Below are 25,169 nucleotides of genomic sequence, written 5' to 3'. Positions count from 1 at the left end.
ACAAGAGCCTGGCCAGTCTTGTCACGGATGCATTGGTTTGTTATTCTCTGCTGCCAACGGATGTTGAGAATTCTTCTGAGACATGTGTTTTCGAAAGCAAGTATTCTTCGCTCTTGTTCCTGGTTCAGGTGCCAGGTTTCGGCTGCATAAAGCAGCACTGACATAACATTGCTAATGAAGAGTCGTAACTTTAGCCTTATAGAGAAGCTTTGGGACCGCCATACTTTCCGTAACCTATTGAAGGCCCCATTGGCTTGGCCGATTTTTGTGAGCACTTCTTTTGTGGTCGATCCGGTACTTTCTATTATGCTTCCCAAGTATTTGAAATGGACGACTTGCTCTATGTGTTGGTCTCCGCAAGTGATGCTCAGGGGTGAATCTGTGGTAGCCATGCATTTTGTTTTCTCATTATTTATTTTTAGGCCAACATGGCCGCCTCTCTCCCTCACTTTGTCAAGGAGTTCTTGGAGTCTTTGCTTGCATGATTCTAGGGCGGCAATTTAGACAGCAAGGTCTACATCACTGAGGCTTGTTTCGGGATTCAACTGGAGTCCGTCTGTGCTTGTATTTTATAGCATGAAGTGAATGACGACTACGAAAAGTAGCGGTGATAAGACGCAACATGACTTAACTCCTGACAGATTGCAGAAGAAATGAGTTTAACCATCTGGTGTCTTTAAACAGCACTCGCTATCTTCATAAAACGCAACAATCAGTGAAATTATCTTTTCAGGGATTCCGTAATGCAGTAGGATATTCCACAGACTTTGGCGGTCTACTGAGTCAAATGCCTTCTCAAAATCGATGAATATCATATAGATTTTGGAGCGCCATTCTCTGCTTTCTTCCGTCAGTAGCCGTTGGGTGAATATCAAGTCTGCACATGAACTGTTCGGTCTGAATCCATGTTGCTCGTCGCGAAGGTGTCTGTCGAGCTGCGAGCTGATTCTCTGCAGTAAAATGTGCGTCAGCAATTTGCTAGTTATGGAAAGCATGCAGATTCCTCGCCAGTTGCCTGGGAAGGACGTATCGCCTTTCTTAAAGATCCTCACAAGCGTGCTGCGTTTCCAATCCCAAGGTATTTTGGCGGTCGTCCAGATTACTGCGAACAACGCTGTCCAGAACTTGATGCAGGTCATAACAGTCGCTTTGATCATTTCCGCGGATATCCTGTCTTCGCCAGGCGACTTCCCATTTTTCAGCTCCTTTGCTGCTGCTATACTTTCAGTGGATGACGGCGGATCGTGCTGATATCTAAGGAAAACAGTGTTGTTGCTGGGGATCTCTGGGGGATCCTCTGGTGGAGATCTATTCAACAGCTTCTCGAAGTGACTGGCCCAAACTTCGTTTACGTCAGACTGCTGTTTTATCAGGATGCCCGAGGGGTCTATTACTGGTCCATGTTGAATAGAGGATTTCTTTCTAATAATCTCATTAGTGATTTTATAGACGATTCTTGAATCACCTCTCTCCGCCGCCTCTTCTGCCTGCGCTGCTTTTCGCTCCAGCAGGTTTCTCTGGTCTTTTCTGGCACTCTTCTTTACCTCTTTATCCGCGGCTCTGTATTTAAACGGTTTTACTGCTCAAATACAGCTCTTACATAAACATGAACCATATGTAGTGTCAACAGCCCTCTTGCATTGATGGATGAAATTGAAAAAACACCCAGATATTTCCCGTTCAATTTGTTACAATCCAAAATCAAAGGTGATGGATAATATTCTTGCTGAGGAAATATTATGATTTCCAGACGGGAGATATCTGGGTTTCGGATTGGTGACAACACCAATATTATGGTTTTTACATTAACTGTCGAATGCAGATTCTACAGCCCCACCTCACTGCACTATTACTACTTAAAGATAAGCTCAAAGTACATACAATACAAGAGAAGATGGCAGCATGAAAGAAGCCACTGTTTCCCTGCGACTCTAAGTAGTGATTAAGGAGACATGTGGTGAAAATATTGTGGGATGAGGCAAGGACAGGATGGTCATTACTTTCGCCCTGTGTGGATATATTGATGAGACTGTGGGTCATAATATGGGTGAGTGTGAAGAATTGAGTGAGTTCCGAAAGGAAGTGTATGTAGAGTGTAGGTTTGATGAAAGATGGTTAGCAGGTATAGTTAGGGATAAGTGCTTTGTCAGTGTTGAGCGGCTAGGACGATATCTCAGGCTGGCAATGAAGCATAGAAATAGATCTTTGTAATATGTTTTTATTTATATAGTATGATTTAATTATAACTGAATTTGTCATTTCGCATTACCATGGCCCTAGGGCTTTCAGAGCAATAAGTTGTTATTTTTATTATTATAACACATTGATGTGCTTCGATATGAACGCGCACACATAACTTTTTTTTTTCGTTGGGCAGCAGAAGCATCTAAAAATTAGCAGAAGCTATTAGAGAAATTTAGTAATTAGAGAAATTAGAAGAACATCAATACGTCATAATAATAAAAATAACTTTTATTGCTTGAAGGTTCTAAGAAAAAACCAAATATAAGAAGATTTCTGCTGATACTGACCCTCGAAGAGGATGGACGGCAATGCCTCTTGGTTTATCCAAAATTCCTTTGTTTAAAACAGTTCGTCTCATTCGTCCACTATGATTAACGTCGACATTTATCAGCTCAATTTTGGCTAGTTGGCCATCAACAAAATAAAGATTTCTTGAAGTCCAATCAAACGCCATTCCTTCGATTGATTGCAAAGAACTTTCAACTAATAATTCATGAGATTGGTTACCATTCAAACATTGTCGCTAAAAAGATAAACAAAGTGGGCTAGAATGGAGGAAAAATGTGGATTTTTTTTTTTTTTTTAACATTCATAGGGCAAATTGAAAAGGTCCACAAAAAAACTAAAAAAAAATTCCAAACAAACATTCATACGTGTTTTAACGTATGTATAAATAACACCTTTCTGGTTTACTTATGTGCTTCAGAATAGAAAAAAAACAGAAAATTGAATTAGGCAAAAAATAATCTACTAAACGTTAATTTTTTTGACTAAGTGCGTGCTTGACAACAGAAAACTCCATTAAGAGAAGGGGATTCAAAAAAAATTGTTATAGGATATCATGTAAAAAAAAAAAAAAAATGCTATTAGCCTTTGGATTTATGTAATGATTTTGAAAATCTATAATTCGGCTAAGTAGACTAGCCGAACGGATAGTAAAAGACTCATTTGAAATTCTTTTGATTATTAATATAAAGGAAAAAAAAATCCTAGTTAACTTAACCACATAACAACCTGGCAAAAAGAGCTAGTGCAAACAACCTCTCAAAACCGTTTTTTTAGCGTTTTAAACAAAACAGTATAAACAGGCGATTGAACCTTCAGGGGAATTTAGGACTAGATGTTTTAGCTCATTCCTGGAGGTTTGAGATCAAAGGGCTAGGTCTCGCCTAAACCTACTTTCTTTAAAAGATCAAAACCATTTGTTCTCGAAAAGAACTGTTTGCCCTAAATAAAATAAGTAAACACCAAATACACTTAGCAGGAACCTACTGTAAATTCAACCACAACACAAAGTGGTAACCCAAGTCAATTAAATTCTGTTGAAAAAATACTTTATAGCCTTTTCTAGGGCTTCTAAAACATAATTGTTTTAAATACGAATGGAATTCAGACTTCAATCAAATTGAATGCTTAATTCACAATTGGATTATGATGATTCTCGTACTTAAACGAAAGCTTGTTTCAATGTTTACGAAATTGTTCCTCATTTACTGTGAAGTTTCGGCAACCAAAGTCAAATCTCTTCAACTTCTATTGCAACTTGATCAGATAAGAAAGAATCCATAATTTCGCATAATTTGCGCGCAAATTTACATTTTAGTAATGAGAGCAAAGCTTTACACCCATTCCGTTGCTCTATGCTATCAAAAAACACACTAAAGACATATTTAATTGAACCAGAGGGGAAGGGACAATTTCAAAATAAGTTATCTGAAAACTATTGAACAGCCGAAAAATCCTCAAATTTAAGAGCGAATTAGAAGGACAGCTAAAGAGGCATTATGGGGAAATGATAAAAATCTTCGGGTTTCGAAACAAATGTGGAGAAAGCCAAAAAAGGCCAAAAGCTGCTCTTTTTTTACTTCCATACCAAGGATGCAGCTATTCTTCACAAAAAAGCATTAAATCGAGGGTTTTGAGGTGAACCAAGTTCTCAAAAGTAGACTGTGAGATGTATGTAATGTGATACAAAGTTACATCCCTAAAACGACTTGAAAGCAACCTCATATGCTACTTTCATAGGTAACGGTATATGACATACATAGTAAACTATAAGGTGTACGTAATGAGATATGAAATTAAGTTTTTCATATAACTTGGAAGTAACACTATATGTTACTTTGATACGTACTGTCATACGACAAAAACAGTAGATTTTGAGGTGTACGTAACGTGATACGAAGTTACGCCCTGAAAAGTTCTTCTTTGGTTATAATTTAACAAGGCGAAAAGTTAGTTATTATTCTAAGAAGGATAGGCTACAAAAAATATGATAATTTAAAGGTAAAAGTTGAATTAATTAAAACAAATGTCAAACTAAAGCAATGAGTCCCAATTTAGTACATGAGTGTTCACTGAATACGTCTACTTAGGAACAGTTAAACATCAGATGACAATAATGTGAATATTTCAGCTGTAAATTTTTAAATCTCAAGTGCATGTCCTTTACGATGGCATATACCACACTGCAGGGCTGACGCATGTCCTTTACGATGGCATATACCCCACTGCAGGGCTGACGCATGTCCTTTACGATGGCATATACCACATTGCAGGGCTGACGCAAGGACCTTAGCAGTCAAGCAGCGACGTTAATCCGACACTACTACTGCTATGATAGCATATAGACTACTTCCTGTAATTTCAGTGCCAGTAATTCGGACACTAAGAACGTGAATGCAATATGAAAATTTATATTAGATGCCCACCTCAGTGTGAGTGCCCGCTAGCACTCACACTGAGGTTTTCGAAGAATTTTCGGAAAAAGTGGAGCATAAAAGCAGAGCTTTAAAAATAAAACAACAAAAACTAGATATACATAGTGTTTCCTTTTGCATCACAGGAGTAAACAGAGATAAAACGAAGAAAGATACTAATGTATATTCACAGAAAGACCAAAGATAGTAACGCATGATCGCAAAGTCTAGGTCCAAATTATACCCTTACCTCTCTTCTAACGGGGATCTATCCCGAATTCCTTCTTCGTGCATCGAGCAAATTTAAAATTTAAATATTATTCAGCAAAACTGTAGCCAGGACTTCAAAAATGAAAAAAAAGCGTTGGTTCACCTTAGCACTAAACCCTCAAAATGTTGGAATAAGGTTAATATCTTGTTAAGCAGAGTAGTTTCGGTTCATGCTTGAACTCTACTATACTCTGAACAACTCAAAAGAGTGGGTATTTTTATAACCCCATGTTTTAATTAAAATAGCCAATTTAAAATTAATAGAATATATATGCTAAAAGAGTTGCACTAGAATAAAGATATACCCTCGAGGTTTTAAAAGTAAAAAAAATTATAGTTTTTTTTTCGTTTCGCAAAACATCTTCTATGTTCCCCTTATGTGTACCTGCATTTATTATCAAGTCCAAAATTCAAGATTGTGATCCCGTTATTGGCGTAGAATAGCAAGTATACTTCTATAATTCCCGTTTACCGAAACTTGACCATCTTTAGAAATCGATACTGAAAGAGCTGTCTGTCGAAATTGTGATTTATTTTGAAGTGTTTAGTTTTTGTATTTAATGTTTTTTGTTTTATTTTTTAAAATTCCCCAATCTTTTGTATGTCGGGTTTTCAAACAAAAATAACAACAGAATATTTAAACACTTTTCAAGTTTTAGACATATAACAGAAAATACTGCGAGTTTTCAAAAGAAAATGAGCTAAGTGGTAAAATAATACAAAAAGGCATACCCAGATTTTATCTTCGTCACTATCTCCCCAGTAAACACAATTTTGACGTATATCAAATTCAAAAGTAAAAACATTCTTGACTGGTGACAGAGGAAGTGTGTCTATATTTAGCATATTATTCAAATCGATCCTCAGAACTTTTTGTCTTTGAGCAACCAATAAGAAATCACGATGCTCCCTAGAAAAATAAAAATTAATTGAATCAACCGAAGATTATACTAATTAGCCCAAAATTTTATACAAGATAGCCAAAAATAGCTAAAACTGTGCAAATTAGCCAAAACAAGCAGAATTTTTTTTGGAGAGAGGTAGATTCTTTTGTTATGCAATTTTCACATAAATTTATACTTTCATATTGAGCAAAAAAGTAACACAAATGGCAAAAATACAATTTTATTTGGCACATTGTGCAATTTATGAAAATAATCTATTGCTGTTAGCTTATTGTATTTGTATTTTAAACACAAATCTTATTTGGGATACCTTTGCAACACAAAAAAAGGTTTGTCCCATTAGTCCTCATGCCCGGGTACTGAATAAGCTTCAGTATCCGGTTAAGCTTAAGCAAACATATGTATACAATGTATTTATGTACATTTAAGGCTTTGTGGTTTGTTTTTCCTATTTGGCTGTCAACGATGTCAACGGCTTCATGATTTTATCTATTTATTTATATAAAAAAAGAAATATTTCAAAAACACAGGCGATTCTACATTTGTCTTGCTACGAGAAAGAGAAAGGTTAATCATAATTATTTAGTATCGAGGGCTTTTTAGCATAAAATACAGGGAAAAAATATCTAGACATAAATCAGCAAAATAATTTTATTGAGTATCGACTTAGTTGTAACCATAATTTTTCTCTTTTTAGTTGACAAAAATGGCAGAAAGAAACTTCAGCTTTTTGGTGTCGCCATAATGGCCGTTTACAGAATACAACTTCCATGCGACAGGACGGATTGAACCAAAGAACACTTGATAAAAAAAAAAGGCTTCATCCACAGCGGTCACAAGGTAATACCTAAACTGATTTTTGCTTCAATTGTTATTTCAACTAATTTTTTTGAAATACCGAACCAAAATAACCTTTTCTTGGCAGCAAAGACTATGAGTATGCATGGAATGCGACTTATGCATTGCAGGAAATAGATTAGTACCTCAGCATAGAGAAATGCTTGCGGTTGCAACTTATATCTAAAATTCAACCTTCTTGACGAGGCAAAGACGTTATGATGAAATTAATGACAGCATGTAATATAAAATTAGAAATTATCGGGTCGGGAAATAAAACTTTGTGTAGCATCTCAGCATACTTTGATAAACACCTGAAAGCACAAAAAAAAAAAAAAAAAAGTGTTATCCAAAAGAAAATCTATATACATGCTAAATGACTTTTGTAGTTGAAATACTCGGTAAGCAAAGGTGGTGAGGTGGTAAAAGTTGTCTAGCCAGTGGAAAAGTGACTGTTTCGAAACACAGATAAAACAGTTTATTTTGAGCCCAAAACGATTCCTCTGGGTAGCCAGAAATACAGCAGTGTCGATCAAAATCCATGGAGAAAATATCTGCTGCCACTTATAGCCAGCAGTTCAGTCGGTGGGAGAAAAATAGGCCACTAATCGTAAAGCCATCCGTGGGTGTTAGCCGTGCCTCGAAGTAAACGACAAAAGCGGTATGCACGATTGGCCGTTGCGTGGATAAATATTAAAGGTCATTTAAAGGTACGTGATATTTTATTTAAGTAGAATCTAATGCTGATAATGGAAGAACTACTATCCGAAATGCAAAAGATGAGAGGTGAGGTTAAGGAGAAGTTGCAGCGAATTGAAAATGCTGTTGCCAGCGCTGAATCTGTACGGATGGTATGGGCTACGTTTGAGAAGGAACAAGATAAAAAAGTAAGTGATTTAGAAACTAAAGTTCAGGAACTCTCGCTCATGTTGAAAAAGTTAGAATTTGAATCTAAGAAAAATAACGTGGTGCTATAAGAGTTCAACCCAGGAGCAAGGGGTCGTTCGCTAAAGGATGACTTATTAGTGTTTTGGTAGGGTTGTTCCCAGTTTAGACATTCGCTGGAGAGACATTAAAGAGGCGTTTAGAATGAAAACTCGTTCCGGAGAAGCCTCACTGGTCCTAATTAGATTCACAACTAAAGATATTCGCGACTCGCTTCTACGGAGCAATCGACATCTGACAGAACATGGGCTGAAAGTGGCCCCTGATTATACCAAGGCTGAAAGAGAAGCGAGAAACAAGTTAAGACCGATTCTAGAGCAAGCGAAAAGTGAAGGTTGATCCAATGCATTCCTAAGGGAATGCATTGGAATTACAAATTGGAGACCAAACCTTTTCTTACGACCCTGAAACTCAGCGAGTGATCGGAAGCTGTCCAAAATTCCAGCGGGACAAGTACGAATGTGGTCGGTGGGGAAAGTGATGGGGTTGCAGATGGGGACACAGAATCGGTTATGAGTGATAAATCCGATACTACGGTCATAGACGAAAACGCGACAGAGACGCCGGCAAGGATGTCTCAAGAGCCAGCGGATTCGGAAGTTAGACTGCTACGGGTTCAAAAAAGACTGGCGGAGAGAAGACCGGAAGATGCAAATCGTCGACCCAGCACTAGAGTGGGAAGAGTGAGTACGAGCGGGTCGGGAGGAAGAGTATGGGAAGGACGAACGAGAAGCAAAGGCATGGCAAGAAGAAACGAATCTAGTAGGTTTATTCTTGATCCGGCAATTAGGGAATAGGATTTTGAGGGCCGTGGTGCAATGAATTTGAAAATATGCTTCTGGAATATTCAGGGATTTAGTGACCAGAAACTAAGTGATTCATGTAGGTTAGATGAGTTGGATAATATAGGCCTAGCTGAGACGTGGAGAAGTTCTTGTATTTGCTTTCAAGGGTTTATATGTGAGTACGCTTGTAGATAACCATCGAGGAATGGCAGAGTGAACGGAGGAGTTGCTGTTTTATGCAGAGAACGTCGTTTTCGCTCGGTTTTGAGATTAAAAAGCGAGTCTGAGAAAATTGTGTGGTCAAAGGTAAAAATGAATGAATTAGATCTAGTTATAGGAGCTGTTTTCGTATATGAACGAAAATATTTGGGAGTTGGTATCAACAGAGATGAGAAGATATGTTGAATTGTATGGTGATAGCTATTTTATTCTTACAGGTGACTAATGCGTATGCTGGGATTTCAGATGGTGAATTTGAGGAAGTTGGAGATAACTGGAGGAGCAATGTATCGCAGGATCCTTCCGAGTCACCTTGGTATTATGAAGATATAAAAGTGGTAAGCGACAGAGTAAGGACCAGAACCATAGAAGGAATAAATGGGGATCTAACCTTTCAGATTTTTGTGTGAATGAAAAAATGGTAATTGTGAATGGCAAACTGGGAGAAGATGAAGATGTGGGGAATTTTATTTGTTTTTCTGGGTCACCAAGTGTGGTAGATTATTGTTTGGTTGGGTTGAATCTGTGGCCAATGTGTTACAATTTTAGAATGATGGGTTACGTAGGGTCGGACATCGTCCCAATTGCTCTTAATCTGAGTCTTCCTTGGTCCCATGGGTCTATATGCGAGACAAGGGTTCGGATTTGGCAAAGAGAAGGGGAGATAAGTAGATTTACAAAGAATGATCTTTGTATTAGAAAACCGATAAAATAGTTAAGGGGACAAAAGAGATAGTAGACCAAGGGGTAATAAGAGGTAGTACTCAGAAGCTAATAGAAGAGTGTGAGGGATTTTGTAAAATTGGTAAGGTGGAGGAGACTCTAAAAGGACTGACCAAGGTAGTGTATGATATATGCGTAAGAGCAGGAGGAAGTGATAAAATTGAGGTTAGGAATTCAGAGGGAAGGATATTGGATATGGAAAGTAAAAAGCTAAAAGCTAGGCTGCAAGAAGCGTTAGATTTAGCCAGGTTCCAGGGACCAGGGACCTAAGATAATAATTTATTGGTACACTCAAAAATTAGGAGAGAGTATAAGAAAATAGTAAGAAAGTGTAAAAAGATGAAAGAAGAAGAAAATATTAAGGAGATAGAGCAGGAGATATCTCCTTATATTAAGGAGATAAGGAGATAGGGCATACCGAAGAATTAGGAGAGAATATAAGAAAGTAGTAAGAAAGTGTAAGAAGATGAAAGAAGAAGACATTAAGGAGATAGAGCAGGCATTAAAGGATAAGGATAGCAATGTTTTTTGGAAGAAGGTTTCAAGTTCTATTAGAAGGGAGACAAGCCAAGATATCCCCCCGCGGACACCTGGTCGAGTGAATTAGAGAGGCAGGAGACAACGGAAAATGAGTGTGTATTTGAAAACAATTAGAAGAAAAGTATCAAAGATCAAGTTTATGGCCCTACGAAGGAAGAAGATGATGCTTTAATCGAGCCAGTAAGGGTAGAAGAAGCATGGAAATGTTTAAAAGAGATGAAGGGATGTTCAGAAGCTGGTCCTGATGGTATTCCAGCAGCTCTATGGAAGTAGAGTAGAAGCGTGACATGGTATATTATTTCTTTGATATTTACAACAGTTCTCCGATCTGGAATTTGGCCTAGTGAGTTGAACCTAGCAGTAGGAGGGCCGATTTTTAAGAAAGGGGGATAGGAAACTGCATGAAAATTATAGATGTATACATTTAGGTAACACACTAGGAAAGCTAATGGCGAAGGTATTAGATAACAGACTTAGAAGTTGGCTCCAGAAAACCGAAAGGCTGGCCGCGGAGCTGTCAAGATTAAGGGAGGTACATAGTACGATTGATCAAATTTTTACATTAAAGTGTTTAGTTAATAAGTTTATGAATGAGAAGGGAGGTAAATTGTATGTAGCTTTTTTGGATTTAAAAGGGGCATTTGATAATGTAAAGAGGGAACTGTTAATGAAGGATTGTATAAATATTGGCCTGCCATACCCACTTGTACGGATTTTAATAGGTATGTATGAAGCTACAAAGTTTGTTATTAGGGTGGCAGGACACTTTTCAGATGTAATATGTTCTAGATAGGGGGTTAAACAAGGTTGCCCCCTGTCACCGTGGTTATTTTCGTTGTTTATTAATGATTTGCCGGATTTTCTTAGGAAGCAAGGAGCCCCAACGGTGTCATTAGATGTCTGTGAACTATGCATGCTGATGTTCGCCGATGACCTGGCACTAGTAGCGAAGTCTAGAGAGGACTTACAGTTCTTGTTGGATAGAACTAAGGATTTTATAGATAGGAAAAGAATGTAATATAAAGAAGTCGGTAGTTATGGTTCTTAGAAAAGTGGGTAAGATTACAAGTAGGGATAGAGTAAAATGGGAGGGAATAGATTTAGAAACTAGGGATGAGTTTACATATTTAGGATGCAAGTATTCGTCAAACGGTAAGTTTGGAAAGCAACTGAAGCTATGTCTTGCTAAAGGAAAGTCCTGCGCCAATGCTGTGGCTGCTAGCCAACTGGTGAACATACAGAACCTGAAGATGCATAAGCAGATATGTCAGGTCAAGATTGCATCGGCTATGCACTATGGATCTGAAGTTTGGGGATAGCTGGTGAGAGGATGGAGGAGATTCAGCTTCAATATTTTAAGAGAGTTTTAGGTCTACATTTTTCAACGAATTGAGAGGAGATCTAGATTTATTTTCTTTAAGAAGTGCTAGGCTAGTAGGAATGATAGGACTTTGAGAGAAAATCCTGAGTATTTCCAGAGTAAGGATAACAAAATCAGCATATTTAGAAGCTCTGAGGATCCCTAGAAGCACTAAAGAGTGATACATGGCCATCTCAAATAAAGAAGATATTGGATGACTGCAGATTTTCAGATCTATGGAATGGTGGGCTAGGGATTGGATTAAAGGAAGGAGAAGTTGCAAGTAGGGTCAGGGAGAGGTTAAGGGACCACAAGATCCAGGTATGGCATGCGCGAGGGAATGAGGCCCGATCACTGGAGTTATATGCAGAGGCTAAAGAGCAGTCGGGAGAAGAATTCTACTTTAAGGCGGGGCTTCAAAAGAGGCAGCAAAAGTTTATTATTTGTGTTAGGTCAGATGGGTTACCACTAGGTGAGAGGAGAAAGTATCTGGGAGGGGTTAGGCAAGCTTCTGGTCCTTACTTCTGTCCAATGTGAGGGAAAGAGGAAGATTTGGTTTAATGTGTGGGGAAGTGTAGTGAATTAATAGATTTAAGAAAAGAATTGTTTGGGGTTGAGGTTTGGGAGAGAGATGAGATAATAAATTTATTAGCAAGGACAGATTTGGGAGGTATAGAGACTCTGAAGGTTCCTGACAATGGGTATAGAACATAGAGAAAGGTTTTCAAACAGTTCGTGGTAACGAACTGTAAGTAAGGAGCGACCCGGCTCAATGGTAACCAAAACTCTAGAAAACGGGTTTTTGATACCAATAGATATATCAAAAGAATTAGATTTCAATGCTGATTTCAAATATATAATTTTCATCAAGTTTAGTGCTACCCATCAAAAGTTACGCGCCTGAGAAAATTTGGCTGATTTTCAAAAAAAGGGGAAAGCCCCCTAAAAGTTATAGAACCTTAATGAAAATCACACCACCATATTCAGCGTATCAGAGAACCCTACTGTAGAGGTTTCAAGCTCCTATCTACAAAAATGTAGAATTTTGCATTTTTTGCCAGAAGAAAGATCACGGATGCGTGTGTATTTGTTTGTTTGTGTGTTTTTTGTTTTTTTTCCCCAGGGGTGATCGTATCGACCAAGTGGTCATAGAATATCGTGAGAGGGCTCATTGGAACGGGAATTAAAAGTTCTAGTGCCCTTTTTAAGTGACCAAAAAAAATGGAGGGCAACTAGGCCCCCTCCCACGCTCATTTTTTCCCAAAGTCACCCGATCAAAATTTTGAGATAGACATTTTGTTCAGAATGGTAGAAAATATGATAAAAATGTATTTTAGTATGACTTGATCCCACAAAGGCCCAATGGTGAGTTCTGAAATTTATGAAATTTAATCAAATTTAACATTTATTATTTGTGATTGTGAAGTATACAGACTTTTTCAGAGGAGATTTTTTCTGTTAGGTGGGGGACGGAGAGGGTCGGGGGCTATATGGAAGGATCTTTCCATGAAGGAAGTTTTCATGGGGGAAGGGACATTGCTATGAAGGGGGCGCCGGATTTCCCAGCATTATTAAAGAAAAACATCAGGAATTAAATAAAAAAAAACAAGTTTTTCAACTGATCAACTGATTGTGATTAAGAGGTCATTTTTAAAGAACTGGAAAAAAAATTCGAACTATAGTTTAAAGATCAGGGTATTGACTAGGGGGAGAAAACCCTAATATACGTGTTAAAAATTTATGAATATAGAATTTTGTTACGTAATTTAATTCTAAGTTACGTATATTTATTACTAATAAAAACGTTCGTAAATAAAATTAAACAAATTTCGAGAAAGCCATTTAACCAAATATAATATGCAAATTTTGTTTTAATTATTTATGTACGGTGAGCCAAAATCAAAACCTGCATTAATTCAAAAACGTTCAAAAATTAAATAAAAAAAACAAGTTTTTTAACTGAAAGTAAGGAACGACGTTAAAACTTAAAACGAACAGAAATTATTCCGTATATGAAGGGGCTGTCCCCTCCTCAACGCCTCGCTCTTTACGCTAAAGTTTGACTTTCTCACAACTCTATTTTTTTAAACAATAAAAAAACTTTAGCGTAAAGAGCGAGGCGTTGAGGAGGGGACAGCCCCCTTCATATACGGAATAATTTCTGTTCGTTTTAAGTTTTAACGTCGTTCCTTACTTTCAGTTAAAAAAACTTGTTTTTTTTATTTAATTTGAAGATTAGGGATGAGGGTGTTAGTTCACTAGCCTAGATTATACTTTTGTGCCAATTTAAGTTTGTATGAAAGTGTCTTTGTTTTTGTGACCTCGGCCCTTTGGGCTTTTATGTCAATAAATTCAATTCTATTCTATTCTATGGTGTTCCTTGTCATTTTTTCAAAATTAGCAATTGCGCTTTTTTTTTACAAAAACTTCCGATCAGACACTGCAAAATTTTTGTCTTATTATTGTTTACTGCAAAAATTTTGTCTTATTATTACACTCACCCTACTATAATATAAATCAAATTTTACCTTATTATTGCACTGAAAAATGCCAAAAAACACCAAAGATTAGGAGCGGTTGTGTTTTTATCAAAACTAGCGCCAGTTTCTACTCTTACATGTTACCTATACTCTTTGAATACTGCTACAAACAACTCATCGCAGGACCAAGACACCTGAGTTGAAGCGGTGAGGTCAAACTGCACCCCAATCTGCCCAAAGCTTTACTCTTTACTCCCTCCTGTAAGGTTCCGATTCCCTTTAAATAGAATAGTATGACGGCACTAGACCCTCAAGGAAGCCAACGGTGCTGATCTCCATTTCGTGGCCCTTCAGCCAGAAAGTGCAATGGGGGGGTTAGAATATATATAATAATTCCCCTTAAATCTCTTCTTATAAAACCTTTATACACCATTAAAGGATGTAGTTCGTTTCTTTTGAACCAACATGGATGACATAAAGCACGATATCGCCCTTCTTCTCTGAAAAGTGACCTAACTACACTCAGTGTTTTCTTTACTGCTTTGTTTGAGCATGGAGATCGTTTTCAAGTTCACTTTAGTATAGAATTTCCCGTAGTGGCTGCTATAAAAAAATAATAATTTAGATTTCAAAAGTCCTTCGCGTAATTGTATGGCATTAATCCATACAATTAATTAGTAATTGATTATTAATTAATCAACTGAGATTAATTACCATTAATTTAATTTTAGGAAGCTCCATTATGCAAGCATAAGGTTGAGAGTCAATCCTTCAACTTTGTATGTGGTTTGACAAAAATAGAAGGTTCCTAAGAACTTAAAAATTGTCTGTGCATAACATCTTTGAGATTAGTTTAATTAAATAAATTGATATTTAATCGTTTCACGGACTTTAGGAATCGATTGTGAAAAATCATGTTTGTCTCTCTCTCATTCAAAGAAATCATGAGATAATCAAAATATTTAAACCAAATTAATTCCTGCAACATCTTGAAGACCGAAAACAGCCTTTCTGGATCGAAGTTACTACATTTAAACTAAAAATAGTAGTAACATGAAAACAAAAATTTACGTGGTCAAAAAATCCTGATACGTCTTAAACTCCAAAAAAAGTCTTTCTGAATCAAAGATTGGGTCATTAATATAGCAACACCAGCCCACAAAGTCAAGGTTTTAAAATTTGAAACATTTCATACTAGAAACCGCACTGGAATAGAATAAGTTTCTGTTTCAATCCTTGAAGAAAAGAATATTTTCGAGATAAGCTTTAAAAACCGATGATCGGTTTCTTGTTAGAGCAGGAAAATGCAGAAAAATTCGTTTGGAGCACAACAATAAGTAACTTACTCCACCGGACAAGGTATTCTTTGGGGCTCATAGCTTTTCCAGTCGCCATCAACACAAGAATCGCCAGGGATCTTCCGATATCCACGTGTTAGATTATAAAATCTTCCTGGCTTACAGCTCTCCGGTACAGCAAAAACGTCCGACTTGAACGGGGAATCTTTAGCACAAACGTTGCTCCAGACATCAAGCTTGTAGCCGAAGTCACTGAAATATACAATAAATTCGTCAGAAGCCATCAGAATCATTAAATCCAATATTTTGACATAGACATATTTTCATATTTAACACATCTGACATTCGACATATTTTGGCATTGTTACATTGAAACACACTAGTTACTTTTGACAAATGTGATATTTTGTCTCTCGCTAAAATTAATGGCCAGCGATATTAAGATTTAAAAATGTTTATAGTTATTGTCAACCAGGGGCAGCATCTTGCGCTAAAAAACTGGAGCAATTTGGTGCTCTTAGTTTAAATCAGGTGCCTGAATTCTAAATCAAACAGTTCGTAGTAACGAACTGTATAGTAAGAGCGACTCGTCTCAATAGTAACCGAAACTTTTAAAAAAGGAATTTTCATACCAATAGATAAATCAAAAGAATCATATTTTTACGCTGATTTTAAATAACTAGGTTTCATCAAGTTTAATGTTACCCATCAATGGTTACGAGCCTGAGAAAATTTTCCTTATTTTCGAAAAAAGGGGAAAACAACCCCTAAAAGTCATAGAATATTAACGAAAATTACACTATCAGATTCAGGGTATCAGAGATCCTTAGTGTAGAGGTGTCAAGCTCCTATCTGCAAAAATGTAGAATTCGGTATTTTTGCCAGAAGAAAGATCACCGATGCGTGTTTATTTGTTTGTTTTTTTTTTCCCAGGGTCCAACACAAAGAGTCACTGAGGCGTTCATATCCCAAGACTCATCCGAGCGTGATAGCACAGTCACTACATAAAAAAAAAAAAAAAAAGAATTAGTAGCAACATAAAAATAAGAATTCACGTGGTCAAAATAATTTGTCAACTTTGGTGCTTATCAGACAACTGGTGAATCATTCGTTGGACATCCTTCTAAGCCTTTCCGGTGTAAATAAAAGATTATTCCAAAAATTATAATATGACTTGAAAATTCAAAAACCAGAATAATCGACCATATAGCCACTTATTTAACATATGCATGTTCACCTGTCTTTAACAACCTTTCTTTTTTCTTTCGTTAAAAAAAAAAACTGTTGCCCCAAAGTTATGAGATGACTTGATTATATAAAAAAAGATCGATGCTTCAAATCATTCAAAATATGGAACAGTAATTATGAATTTCGAATTGTTTATGATACATGGCATTCCAAATTATTTATTGTTTATGGAATAATATGTATGAACTTCAAAACTTGGAAGCTAATGGATACTTCCAAGACAATATCTACAAATTAGGCTCTACTTGGCAGCCCTTTTCATTCAGTAAAAGATTATCCGCGGCATGTTGCAGACCAAATAAGAATTTTGCTGCTATGAATGCTTTCCATAGCAGTGTTAAACGCTAAGCTAGTTGTTCTGTATAGTGTGTGTAAATATACTCCTCTAACATACAATACGAAACACCTTTTACATAAGGTGGTAATTAGCAACCACCAGAGTTGCGTCTTACCGATTTTCAAAAAGACAGGCTTCGATAAAATAATAAGACATTTTACAATTGAAATTAATAATGGCTTTCAATTAAGTTAAGAGTCGTTTCAATTCACCAATGTTCCCACGCTAAAAATTCGTTCTTTATGCAGACCCCCTTTCGTATTTGGTTTACAAAGTTTATCTGCTTTTTGTAACGCATGTTCCATCCCTGCAAGTGAAAGCAAGTGAAAACTTGAAGCAATTTCCAAAGGAAAAACCTCCGAGACAAAGGATAGGATAGATAGATAGATAGATAGATAGATTTATTTTCCATATACCAGTAAAATAATTACATAACAATCTACAAATCCCCACAAAGGCTCCATGGCCTGTAGGAGGGGGATTATGAAAAGATCAAATAAACATTAAACATTTAAACGCTTAAGATTTAAACAATATAAACATAACATTAATACTTAAACATATAAACATAAGCATTTGAACTTTTAACATGTAAAGCATTTGCTTAATAAAAAAAGGATTTTTTCAAACATACCATTCATAATCTTCTCTCCTGCAATCGCAATTTTCCAAAGTCAACGCGCGATCATATGGCGATCCGGCAAAACACACGGAGGTGGGAATTCGCCTTTCATAAACAACGTGTCTTCCCAGGAGACATTTTCTACCAAATGTTGAAGCAGACGAAGGAGACCATGGCTTATAGTCCGAAGCATTACAGTCTCTTTCTGGAAATGGAATAGCAAGACTAAAATTTGCTAGTTGGTCCAATTCAGGTTATTTTAAACCAAGAGGTCGAACAAGATCGCAGGTATTCGACCATACGTCAAAGGACTACCAAAAGATTCATAAAAACAACTCAACGGATGTACGTACCTTAATGTTTTTTATTTCATTTCAAACATTTTACTGTAATTTTACTTTTGAAAAGAGTTTTGACTCTAAAAAAGTGAACTAGAACTTTCAATTTCCAATCAAATGAGTCCTCTTTGAAGTTTATACGAACATTCCTTCGATAAGAACCATATATACCCCCAGGGCATAACTTACAACGCCAGTCCCGGACCCTGGGGGGTCGTGTCAACACCGAAGTTTTTGTTATATGATGATTGAACTATTTTTAACCAAATGGCTATCTCAAATTTTTTATCGGATGTATTTGGGAAAAAAGGGCGTGGGGAGGGGCTGGTTACCTTCCGATCTCTTTTGAGTCTTAAAAAGTGAACTAGAACTTTCAACTTCCATCAAATAAGCCCTCTCTGAAGTTAAACGGGCATTCCTTCAATAAGAACCATATATGCCCCCGGGGCACAACTTACAACGCCTGCCTCCGGACCCTGGGGGATTGTGTTGACACCGGAGTTTTTGCTATATGATCTTTTAACTATTTTTAACAAAATGGCTATCTCAAAATTTTTATCGGATGCATTTGGGAAAAAAGGGCGGGGGGGGATAGTTGTCCCAATACTTTTGACTCTTAAGAAGTAAATTACATCTTTCATTATCCAATCAAATGAGCCCCTTGAAGTTTATACCAGCATCCCTTCCATAACAACCATACATGCCCACAGGGCATAACTTACAACACATGCCACTGGGATCTGGGGGGGGGGGTTCTACACGAAGTGCCTCTGAGAAAATTAATAAATAAATGGAACGTGGGGGGATAGCTGCACTCCGATCACTTTTGACTCTTAAAAAGTGAATACAACTTTCAATTTCCAATCAAATGAGCCATCCATGAAGTTCATACGAGCATCCCTTCAATAAGAACCAGGGCACAACTTACAACGTCTGTCCCCGGGCCCTGGGGGGGGGGGGAGTCGACATCGGAGTTTTGTTATCAGACCTTTGAATTATTTTTTAACAAAATGGCTATCTCAAAATTCTTATCTGATGCAATTGGGGAAAAAGATCGTGAAGGGAGGGGGGGGGGGCTAACTGCCCTCCAATCTCTTTTGACTCTAAAAAAGTGAATTAAAACTTTTAATTTCCAATCAAATGAGCCCTCTCTGGAGTTTTTACGAGCATCCCTTCTATAAGAACCATTTTTGTCAACAGGGCATAACTTACAACGCCTGCCCTGGACCCTGGCCCTGAAGGCTTGTGTCGACCCCGGAGTTTTTGTTATATGATCTTTGAACCATGTTTAATAAAATGGCTACCTCAAAATTTTTATCGGATATATTTGGGGAAAAAGGGGGGAGGGAAATAGGGAAAATGGGGGGGGGGGGACTAGTTGCCGTCCTATCACTTTTGAATCTTAAAAAGGGTACTAGAACTCTCGATTTCCAATCGAATGAACCCACATTGCAGTTACTGCGATAGTCCTTTTCCTATGAAGTGCCTCTGGAAAAAAAAAAAAATAATTAACAATAAAACATTGGAGCCATATGTCCTTTACTATAGGCAACGCAATAGCGTTGTCTGATACTTAATGAAAACAAATTGAGATATTCTAAAGAAATATTGATGCAGCAAACTTTTAAAAAAAATAGTGCAAAAAAAAAAAAAAAAAAAAAATTATTCAATACGATCAATACGAAGAAGAGTTTCCTTGGGACATACGGGATTCAACCATTAACCCAGGTGTTTCCAGGCGAGGCTTTATCCCCTACGCTGTCACAAGGTAATTATTTAGGATATTTAGAAGATATATGGAATGGCTAAGAGACGAGTAGCTCATCACTGAGAAACTACTGACACCACCAAAATCACAGTTAGATCTAGCATATATATCTAAGCACAAATATTACCTGGATTATTTTTTTAATGTAGGCTTCTACTATTTTCAATATTTTGGTTGAAAAAAGACATTCGTCAATTTCCATATATATTTACCGTACATTTACATTTTTACCGAAGTTTTATGTATAGTACTTACCTAATGTGTTTTTCTTACTTCTAAGCCGAGATTCTGCGAAAATAGTCTATTTCCAGCAGTGGCTTTGAAAAACAGCATTTTTAAACGTAATTAAAGTGATGAGTGTCACTTACAAGTAGTGTTACTTCCTAAAATTTGGAGGGGATAGAGCCGTTCCTAGAAGGGGCAACCGGGGCAGTTGCCCAGGGTCATGAGGGTTGGGGGGCACTGCAGCTGGTGAATTGCCCACTTTGATTCAATTTTTCTCTCCGATTCGGCTTTTTCTGCTTATATTTGATTCGGAAAGGCGGGCTGTATTTAATTTTGCCCCGGGCACAACCAACTTTAGGTACAGCTCAGAGAGAGTGAATGTATTTTCCAATATTTTCAGGATAGGAGGGAGGCAATTTTTTTTTTCAGTTGATAAACAGAGTGCCAACATGTAATGATACTACCGCATTACATATTAGTAAACTCCAACCCAGATCTTCAAACCCCTCCCCCCTCTTTGGACGGCCTTGCTTCAAACTAAGGTTGCAACCCCATGTTCTAAAAAATAAATTTTTGATTAAGTTCCTTGTTTCGTTGGAGCTCGTCAGTATCCAAGACATTCCTCTTTCTAAACTGAGGTTAGCAGCTAAATGTCTCACTAAAATACAGATGGTCACTAATGGAGTATTACAGTCACCGAACGCTAACTTAAAATTCACAGAACCATGAATTTTCTTCTCCAATTTACGTATAGTTCGACTTATAGAGATCCTTCTACATGAATTTTGACTTGAAAAGGTAACGAGTTATAGGGGTAAACGAAATGAAAATCCGAGCTACAGAGGCAAAAAAGGGCTAAATTTACTCCCCACAGCCACTAAAACTTACGATTAACTTTATTATTGCATAGATATGAAATAAAGTTATTTACTGCATTAACAAAAAATACTCAATGTATACACAATAGAAAAACGTATACAACACACTAAATAGAATGGTCTATACATTAACCTCACTGTGTCATAAAAGTCCGTAATCTTCTTCTGTTTAAGACTATTGGCAGCCATGGACGCCCATATGGGGGGGGGGGGGCAGGGGGGGGGGGCACTTGCCCCCCCTGGATGAATGATGCTGCCTTATTTTTATATTTTTGTTCTGAGATTTATATTATATAGCATTAAAAGTAGCAATTAGACGAAGTTTGCCCCCCCCCCCCTGGAATTCAGCTTATGGGCGCCCATGTTGGCAGCACGTGTATCAATCATCTTTTCAATTGAAACAACTGATGAAAGAATATTATCTGGTACATTGCTGTTTTATTCTAGAAACTTCAGGTGCACTGGCGGTTACAGTCATCAGAAGGAGCATCCTCATCAATGCTACCTCCTCATTGAAAAATATAGATTCTTCAAATGTTGGTATTTTATCTGATGACAGATGCATTGTCCCCTCATTCCACTCAACCTCGATGTTGACGTTTGGTCCCACTTATAGTTGTATTTCTACTTGTAACCCGTTTCCCCTTTCAGCTTGATTTTCTGGCAGTTCGAGTCCACACGACTTAAAGCAGTTGCCTGTTGTTTTACTTGTCATGCTGTCCGAACATTTGTTGGCAAATCGCCTGGCCTCTAAGAAGTTGATAGCACACACCTTTCCGTCTTCAATGTCAGAAATATATTTTCTGACCACTTCAGTTCTGTGAGTACCTTTGAGTTTTTTTTTATTATTATTCCTGCAGCTAGTGACTGCAATTTATATGTTGTGTTGGCCGCCGAGAATTTTACACTAACCAATTTTAGAGGATGAATGGGAATGCGTGCAATACAATTGTCCACAAATAGCAGCATTTTTAGTTTCTTTTCGCCCAGAGTTTTATCTAACTAATAAAATTGTAGCCTTTTCTTTGCTGTGTTTGCCACCGTGACCTTTTTTCATCTCTAAATTGATAGGTTTCTATCTGGGAGGCACTTCAAATACAAAGCTATTTCATCAGCGCTAAAAATAATTTTTGGGTGATAGTCCTTCAGAATATTTTTTAGCAGGCCCATCTACTCATCACAAACATTACTGTCTATCAGACGCACTCTTACAACAAACTTTCTTAAACGTATTATTGTGCCTCTTTTTAAAATTCTCGAGCCAACCTTAAAAATATCATGTCCTAGAGAGTTGACGAAGTTTTCAGTTTTTTCTCTAATAATTGGACCCCCAAGAACCATTCTTGCTGCCTACGTTGTTTAAACAATTTAGGCATACACTGAGCCATTCTTCCATTAAGAATGGAAGCCATTCTTCCATTTAGTTACTAGAATGAAGACCCAGACTCATTCAGCGTCTTCACTAAAGAGATACTACTCAAGTCACATGTTTGCAGAGGTTAAAACCTCGTTAGAGAGCGAGTCCAGGGGGAGGAGCTTAGAGAAAGGAGGGGTTAAAATTAGAACATATTGTACTTTTAGCAGTATTTTCATGTGTTCTTGCTGGAAGGGGTACCTTCGAACCTCTTTCTGGAAGGATTCACTCCTCCTCCTTGTGATAAGGTATGGTTCGAGCCAAACAAGGAAAAGCTGATAGCTCATCTTATTTGACCTGAGATCCTTGAGGAATCTAAGCATGTTTTTTGGAGGAAAAGTTCTTCTTAATTCCGTAGTTCAAAAATGAGTCTCATAGGAAGGAAACGCTAAAAAGGCAAAAAAGAAAAATTAAAATTACCGAAAGCACTTCGAAGATCAACAGTGACTATTGTCCAATTATGATTTCCAGAATTTGAGCCAAATATCAAAAAATTGGTTGAATTTTCACCTGGTTCAGTAATCAAACCATACACCCTCATTGGACTCTCAGAGAATTTGACACTTTTCCAAGAAATTCCTTCATCAAGTGAATAAATCATCTCATTTGTAAGTCCATTTGATTTATAATACTTCACAGCAACCAAAATGCCACCATAATCCCCCATTGCGTAGAAATAGTTTCCTTTCAAAATCTAAAAAAGAATGTAATATTAAATCGGTTAATACAGAATCATAGAATGTGGGAAACTGACATCAGAGAAAAGCTGAGTGCTTTAACACGGGTTAAAAAAAAATGCTATAAAAACAATTCATACACGTTCGGTAGTTTTAATAAAACTACAATAATAAAAGCTATATATCTATAAATTTAACAATAAAACACATGTAATAATATAATAATAAAAATAAATTGATTCATTGATTTTTTCCTTTTAAACAATTCACAAAAATAACTAATCAGTAAAATAAAGATAGTCAGTAATAGAAAGCCAAATGACCCGTGCACAGTGGCTCCATTTTATGATTCAAGATTCATTTAATAAAAATAACTGTCGTAGTCAGGGCTGACATCGCAACTAAATTACGCTACCCTTTACAACAATATATATATATATACACTAAGTACGATTAATAACACTAGTAAAAAAAGGAACGAATGAATTGCTGAAACGATTTGTCCTGCAGCGTACTGGTTCCAGCTTATTCATGTGGCGTGTGTTTCTGTTGACTGTGGCGGTGGGGGTTGGTAGGGATCGGTGTTTATCACTCGAAAGAACGGACTGCCCAAATTTGCACATCAGCTGATACCTTCGTTCTTTAAATGTTGGGATTTGTAGAGCTGCGAGGGCTTAAATTAATACTTAAATACTAATTAAATACTTAAATCACATAATTAAAAGACCAACCTGTCTTTTAAAGACCAAACCTGTTCTGACCCCGTATCTCGACAAATGAGAAACTCTTTGATCTGGGATCTAAGTGAAGAAACGGTATTCAAAGCCCCTAATGCTATCCGATAGGAAATTCTAGACACTGCGGCAAAATACATGGGCTGACCTCACTGTATTTCTCTTTTCATTTACTAGATTCTTGTCATTCCTAGCATAATAAGAATGATGATCATGATTAGTGGAACATATATCGACGAAAGATGCTGGTGAAATATTATTCAAACATTGGTATACCAATGTTAATCACTGGCGACCCGTAACTGGCCAAAATTAAAATACAGTATTGTATTTTATGTGATAATGAAAATACAATATTATAATAAAAATAATAAAGCTATGAGAGAAATATAACTACTTGCACCACTGACAGCTCAACAAAACCTTGTAGAACAAGACAAATTTTTAATAAGCTTAACTCTTAATTCACAATATAAAAATAATATCATTTAGTTGATTGTAATGGAGCATAAAAATAAAAGAAAACAATTCGCACAGAAACATTAGTAGGCACTCAAACAAAAAGCTGGTAAAAAGTGTCTTATCATTAGGTTTACTTTAGCCATTGAATTTACAAGAATTCTGGACAACTACGAATATGGATCTATGAGGCCAACTTTTTCCGAGTCAAGAATTCCAACGACGCTTAGGCAGATACATTATGAACTTAGCATAGTTAGGATAGCCCGTTTTTATTTTGTTGGTATCTTCTCAATGATAACAAAATTCAATCACAAATCAAATAATTTGGATTTCACTTAAAAATCATCCTTTATTTCGATCAAACATAAAATTGTCTAAAAAAAGGTAAACCCCTTTTTCAAAACATTTAATGACAATAAAACTATTGTGGCTAGGTTAGTAAGTAAAAATAGACTAGTTTCTGAAAACACCCACACAAGTATACCCATTGTACAATTTAAGCCAAAGTGATTTATTTATCACCGACACACTGTAAAGCTAATGCAATAAAAGAAAAAAAAAACAAGTATTTTTATTCCAGTTCTGATAATTCACTTTGTGGTTAAAGTGGGTCATGCTAAATGGCTCTAGTTTTTTTTTTTGGTTTGTTTATTTATGAAGTTCCCCAGACTCTTAATGATAACCTAACATGAGTTTATTTTATACCCTTAGTCTATTCAAGGTTCCCTCAACCTACTGTACTACCAATTCGATGACCTTTTGTCGTCTCCTTGAGATTACTACAACTGGCAGCCCTGGTCACCAGCCCTTCCGACATCACTCCAAATCATGTTTCACAGGTTTTCTTTTGCAGAGCCTTTTCTTCTTTTTCTACTCCACAACAGCTTTCATAGCTTCAATACTATTTGCCCTAATAATTGGGCTTCGAGCTTGAATAGCTTGACTACCAAAAAAAGGACAACCAGTTGATTTTACATATACAGATCACACGACGTTGTCCCAAGTTGGGTTCTCTGTATTTCTTTTAAATAATTCGGAAGTGGGATTCCTATATTCAACGAAAATACAAATTATTTATTTGCCATTATTTATATATCCAGCAAAGAGCCTTTTTCTTTTTTCAACTGTCACCGGCGGATTTTTTCACTAGCGCACTTCCTC

The 25,169-nt window shown here is 36.8% G+C and overlaps 1 protein-coding gene across 1 annotated transcript in view; it reads right to left on the bottom strand.

Moving 5' to 3' along the window:
• The window catches only part of LOC148950640 (uncharacterized), a 140,387-nt gene that overhangs the window by 69,093 nt on the left and 46,125 nt on the right, over positions 1-25,169 (bottom strand). The window contains exons 8-12 of the mRNA XM_089092532.1: positions 22,556-22,829; positions 17,525-17,717; positions 15,354-15,557; positions 5,946-6,123; positions 2,532-2,767 (exon numbers count right to left, since the gene is read on the bottom strand). Of these exons, the coding sequence (XP_088948658.1) occupies positions 2,532-2,767; positions 5,946-6,123; positions 15,354-15,557; positions 17,525-17,717; positions 22,556-22,829 (1,085 nt within the window). The remainder of the gene's footprint in view (positions 1-2,531; positions 2,768-5,945; positions 6,124-15,353; positions 15,558-17,524; positions 17,718-22,555; positions 22,830-25,169) is intronic.

This window comes from Artemia sp. Qi Xiang Cuo, chromosome 7 (assembly GCF_049724085.1).
Source record: "Artemia sp. Qi Xiang Cuo chromosome 7, ASM4972408v1, whole genome shotgun sequence".
Taxonomy (NCBI): domain Eukaryota; kingdom Metazoa; phylum Arthropoda; class Branchiopoda; order Anostraca; family Artemiidae; genus Artemia; species Artemia sp. Qi Xiang Cuo.
This window is presented reverse-complemented; position numbering and strand designations above follow the sequence as displayed.